Consider the following 5,720-nt stretch of genomic DNA (forward strand, 5'->3'; position numbering starts at 1 on the left):
AGGGGCAATGAATGTGGATTTGGATGGAATGACAAATCTCGGGCATTATATTGTGACACAAACGGTTATGAATTTCAATATAACAAAGTCCAAACTGTCCTCTCAGGTCCTCGGTCCTCCAGAGTAGGAGTGTACCTGGATCACAGAGCAGGTATTCTGTCTTTCTACAGCGTCTCTGAAACCATGACTCTCCTCCACAGAGTCCAGGCCACATTCACTCAGCTGCTCTATGCTGGAGTTTTTCTTTATGGACTTGGATCCACTGCAGAGTTGATTAAAGTCAAACAGAGAAGACAGGTTCATGTTGATCTCTGACCATTATATGTACTTGTGTAATTTCTAAATGAGCTGAGAAGTTCAGTGGTCCATTGATGTGTGAAAATAATATTGCACTGATTCAAAATGAACTTACATTTATGGGCATTTTTTACGATTATGTAATCGTGCTACTAACAACCAGTTATTGTATTTAGAGTAAAATCATTTAAAGACATTTTTAGATGAAAGGTTTGTACTTGATAACTACTTGAACTGCTTTGTTTGAATTTCAGAAGATTTGGCAGGAATTTTGCTCTTAGGCTTTTCAGTTTACAATCCAGACTTTGGAGGAGAACAAATAAAATCTAAAAGTGAGCTGTAGTGAGTATTGATTTCTTCTCTCAGTACATAAGATAACCAGTCCCAGTTCAAATCTGTTGCCAGAAGACTCATTAAAATCATGGTAGTTACTCTGTATCTGATGCTTTAAAAAAAAACAAACTAGTTTAGAATAAAGGTTTCTGATGTTTAGTTGAAGAATACTTGGACCAGATGTGAAAAGCAGTTAAAAACAGAACATTGATGAGAGCAAACAATAGGGGCATGATATCAGCAAACATTATGGTTTAAAATAAAAATAATAAAACTCCAATAAAATTTAGGCAGATATTTCTGCTTCCTACTCGTCTGCAACACATCCACCATGTTTCAAATATTCCTGCTGTTTTTGCGCTAATTTTAGTTTCTGCTCGCAGGAAGTTCATGTTGAGCTCAGTGAGTCTGATCTGAATTCATATGTGAGAAAATGATTACACACAAATGAACCTGGAGCAAAATGAGCAGAGAGACTGAAAGAAAAATTGATCACAGCTTATCACAAACATCATTATATTTGTGATAATGATGTGAAAGAAAAATGTTCAAAGAACAATATTAATAATATAATTAATTATGTTACTCTCTCTGCTTCTAAACACTGCTGCTCTTCCTTATTTAATGACATACAGGAGCAGAATGATGGAGGACCTGTGATAAATATTGTATCAATAATAAGGTTAAGCAAGTGTCTTTCAACATGTCGCAGATTTGTTGTACGGGCCTCTTTACACTGTCTCTATAAGTTTTGTAAACCAAAAAACAAACAAACAAACAAACAAAGGTGTCTGCTCAGTCAGCAGTGTAGGGGGGAGGGGCTCTAAGTTGACCTAACGGGCTGTGAATGGACAGCAGACTGCAGAGGGAAGTGACGTCTCAGGAAGTGACGTCTCAGGAAGTGAAATGAGAATAGAAGTGGATGGTGAGCGATGTAGCGGTGAAATAAGATAAACACAATAAGACAAACAAACAGAAAACAAAGCGGAAAAGGAGAACAACAAGCAGAGTGAAAGTAAACCTGTAATGTGGAGGAAACGGCGCAGTGTAACCGTGACAACGAGACACGAGGACGGATTTAAAGTGATCATAAAATCGTCTCCAGACGGTCGTCGTTCGGTGAGTGGAACCAGATTCAGCTACAACAGCGATAAATACGCCTGTAGAGAGATGAAGAGTGCTAAAATACTGAGAAACAGCTCTCTGATGAGTGTTTGTAGGGATGTGGTTCAGCAAAATAAAGACACACGACTCTATAACATGCTGCCACATAAAATACATCAAGTAATTAAATAAAATGTATTTATATATCACTTTTCACAGATAAAAATCACAAAGTGCTTCACAATTAGATTAAATTCAATCAGAAGCATTATCAAGGACTACAACATCTAGTCCTTTTACTGAATATAAGTTCGTTTGTAGTGGAGTCTTGGCAGCGTAACGACAACGATAGAGAGTCCCACAGCCTTGGTGCCTGAAAAGCCTGATCCCCACAGGTTTTGAACCTAGTACGTGGGGGCAACAGTAACTTCTGCCCTGAAGAACTATGTGCTCGGGATGAAGCATGAGGTTTCAACAGGTCAGCGATATACTGGCCTAGCTGATGAACAGAATCAACCTTTTGAGATTTACTTACCTTGATCATTAAGCACGCATCAAGACCTTATTTTATTAATATATTTTAAATGATAGCAGCACAAACAAAATATGTTGCAGCACAAACGTAGCACAAATGTTTGACATCAATTTAGTTTGATTTGTGTAATGTGGAGGGACTGGTTGATCTTTTGACCTTTACATTTTCATTAACATCTTTAAAACAGAAGCAGCACAAATGACAATTTTAGCAGTAAATGGCAAATTATACTATCGAATTATAAAATTGATGAAAGAATATAATTATCCTTGTTTTTCCTGCTATTCTCCTGTCCACACTCCAGTCCAGTAGGCGGGATTAATGCACCTGTAAGCTGATTTGTCAAACGCCATCAGGCCCCGAAGAAGAACGGAGGAGGACAGCACTACTGTGGTAGAGGAGCGGTGTGTGTGCAGACATGGCTGCTGTTGATGAAGCGGACTGAACTTAGAGGAGAGACACAAACTGAAGTATTGATCCCGTCACATCAGTGTGGATCTGATACCAACGTCTGGATCGCTTCATCGATGCTTGTATCGATCCGCTCAGCCTGAGTTGAAGCAGCGATGAGTTCAGCTCAGTATCTGAGAGAGTTCATCAAGGAGAGACTAACTGCTGTTTGTGAAGAAATCTTCTCAGAGGTTCAAAAAACCATCGTCCAGTATGAGGAGGAGATCAACCGTCAGCACAGACTGCTGGATATCAGCCGGAAACCCGACAGAAACTCACACATCATAGGTATGGACGTGTTTTTAACTCTGTGCTGTTCAAGCTCAGATTCTTCAGTGTGACTGACTTTACTAGAAGATGTTAAACTGGGTATTTATCAGTGCTGTGGGTCAGTGTCCAGTGATGGACTATGTTGGACTGGTGCAGGTCCATGGTCACTGATAGGTTAGGTTTTAAAACATTTTAATGGATTTATTTATTAAACTTTTTTTTCTCTAACAGATTCCACTGTTGAGTACATCAGGCGTGTGTTGGATCCTCTGTAAACACTGAGGCTGTGCAGTAAAGATCTAGTTAGATGTCAGCAGAAAACACATTTAACAAGTTGTTAACAGACTTCTCTGAAGTTGAAGTGAAGCTTCATTTAAAGAAGGATTTCAGACACTGATGTTTTCATGGTGTCACCCTGCAGTTTACTTTGGTGAACTTTGTGTCTTTGCTCACAGTGAGGAGCTTCAATGCTAACATGTTAGCGTTTAGCTGTTAGTGTGCACAACTATTTCCCTCTGTGTGTGTGTGTGTGGCTCATAATTGGTCATATGACAGGCTGATCGGCATTTATTCAGGTTTTGATTCATGCTTTATAAAATAGTTTGAGTTTATGTATCAACACATTAGTCATTATTATTCTTCTGTTTCTTTGTTCCTCGAGACTTCCCACGACAACATGACTGTGAGGAAGAGGGGGGTCTGGATGAGCAGCAGGTCTGTAACCAGGAGAGGAACTCCAGTCTGGACCAGGAGGACCCAGAGCCTCCACAGATTAAAGAGGAACAAGAGGAGCTCTGCAGCAGTCAGGAGGGAGAGCAGCTTGGACTGAAGCAGGAGGCTGAAGGCATTATTGTCTGGACTGATGAAGAGCAGCTCAGACAGATGGAGACTATCTGGAAACCTGAGATAAAGCTACACAGAATAGGTATGTAAAACTGTGATGTCTTTATAACATTGAATATGACTCACAGGCGTCACAGTGGAACAGTGGTTAGCACTGTTGGCTCCCAACAACAAGGTCCTGGGTTTGACTCCACCAGGTGTCTAGGTCTTTCTGTGTGGAGTTTGTATGTTCTCCACTTGTTCACTCTCCAGAGACATGCACAGAGCTGGGTTAGGTTAGTTGGTGACTCTAAATTGCCCATAGGTATGAATGTCAGTGCAAATAGTTGTCTGTCTTTCTGTGTTGCCCCTGCGACAGAGTGTTGACCTTTCCAGGGTCAACCCTGCCTCTCCCTATGGTAGCTGGGATTGGCTCCAGCACCCCATACCCTAATAAGAACAAATGGAAGAGAATAACCACAGCTCAAGGTTGCATTTATTTTTAGAGGCACAAGAAGAATTGAAGGTCCAACTGTAATAAGCAGCATGAATGAATCTCTTTAGCCTGATTTTCTGTTTTCATTTACATGAACACATTTTTACCATTAACTCATGCAAAAAGGTAAATGCATGCATAAAATCCAGCAGAATGAAAGATGTGAAACATCTAAGTTTCTCAAAATATTTGGAGGGTCATGAATATCATTTATGAAAAAAAAGGGCAGAGACAATGCTTTAATTTCAGGGGATGCTGAAAAAGCCTTTAACAGGATGGAATGGCCGTTTGTATTTGAAGTTCTGAAAAAGTTTGGTATTGGAAACAGATTTTTTAAATGGATTCAATTGATATACTCCAATCCTCAAGCAGAGATTTTAACTAACGGTCATTTTTCCACACCATTCAGACTACACCGCGGAACTAGACAAGGGTCCCCCTTGTCACCTCTCTTGTTCACCTTGGCAGTTGAATTGGCAGTTGAGCCTCTTGCATTGTCAATTCAATTCATAAAAACATCAGGAATTAAAGTAGGCAATATTGACCATCGTATTGCCCTATATGCTGATGATGTGATCCTGTTTTGCACCAACTTAAACAAATCAATACCATTGATATTAAGTCTTATCAATATATTTAGTACATTTTCTGGTTACAAAATAAATTGTAACATGTCCAAAGTATTATTTTTTTAATAAAAATAATCGAAAAAATCCCCCAATCAACACTCCCTTTCTGTGATCTGAACAGGGGTTTCCTTATCTGGGTCTGAAATTAACTCCCCTCCCTTAATTAAGAATATTCTTGCATCTGACTATAACTCCTTAACGTCAAAACTCTTTCTTTTCAGATTTTCAAAAACTATTGGAATAACAAAAGACCAAGGATCAGACTCTCCTTACTCTACCTTCCTTATGAAAGAGGGGGTTTACAACTTCCAAATTTAATGTGCTACTTTTTGGCTACCAGGAAGACACTAAGTAAACAAACTGAGAATCCGTTTCTGAAAAACACTATAATAATCTGGTTTGAAACACATAACTACTTGGGAGAAACATCACAACTGTCAAGGTTCCCTCCAATATTTAGAAATAACAGCTTTCCTCCCGGTAGGGCAGATGCAGGCTTTAGACTTTGATTCGATCAAGGTATAAGAAAAGTGTCTGATTTATTTAGGAATAATACTCTAATGTCTTTTGAACAACTTAGAAGTACATTTTCTATTCCTGCAAAACACTTTTTCAATTTTCTTCAATTAAGAAATTTTATTTTAACCACACAAGGTTAAAGCTTAGAACTCTCCACGTACTGTTCTCTAGAGAGCACAGTTATAAAACATCTAAATGGGAGAGGTCAAGTTTCTGCATTTTTCCAAAGTGTTTGTTGATTCTTTGGAGTTTTCCATAGAGTCTA

General features: G+C 39.0%; 1 protein-coding gene across 1 annotated transcript; it reads left to right on the plus strand.

Annotated features, from left to right (window-relative positions):
* Window positions 1-1,516: 1,516 nt before the first annotated feature.
* LOC121813905 (golgin subfamily A member 6-like protein 1) lies at window positions 1,517-5,712 on the plus strand. The gene is made up of 3 exons (XM_042217871.1): window positions 1,517-1,749; window positions 2,574-3,007; window positions 3,651-5,712. Exons 2-3 carry the CDS (start codon window positions 2,836-2,838, stop codon window positions 3,920-3,922), a joined length of 444 nt encoding a protein of 147 aa, XP_042073805.1. The 5' UTR covers window positions 1,517-1,749; window positions 2,574-2,835; the 3' UTR covers window positions 3,923-5,712.
* Window positions 5,713-5,720: the final 8 nt, after the last annotated feature.

This window comes from Haplochromis burtoni, unplaced genomic scaffold (assembly GCF_018398535.1).
Source record: "Haplochromis burtoni strain Fernald_Lab_line unplaced genomic scaffold, NCSU_Asbu1 Contig_3410, whole genome shotgun sequence".
Taxonomy (NCBI): Eukaryota; Metazoa; Chordata; class Actinopteri; order Cichliformes; family Cichlidae; genus Haplochromis; species Haplochromis burtoni.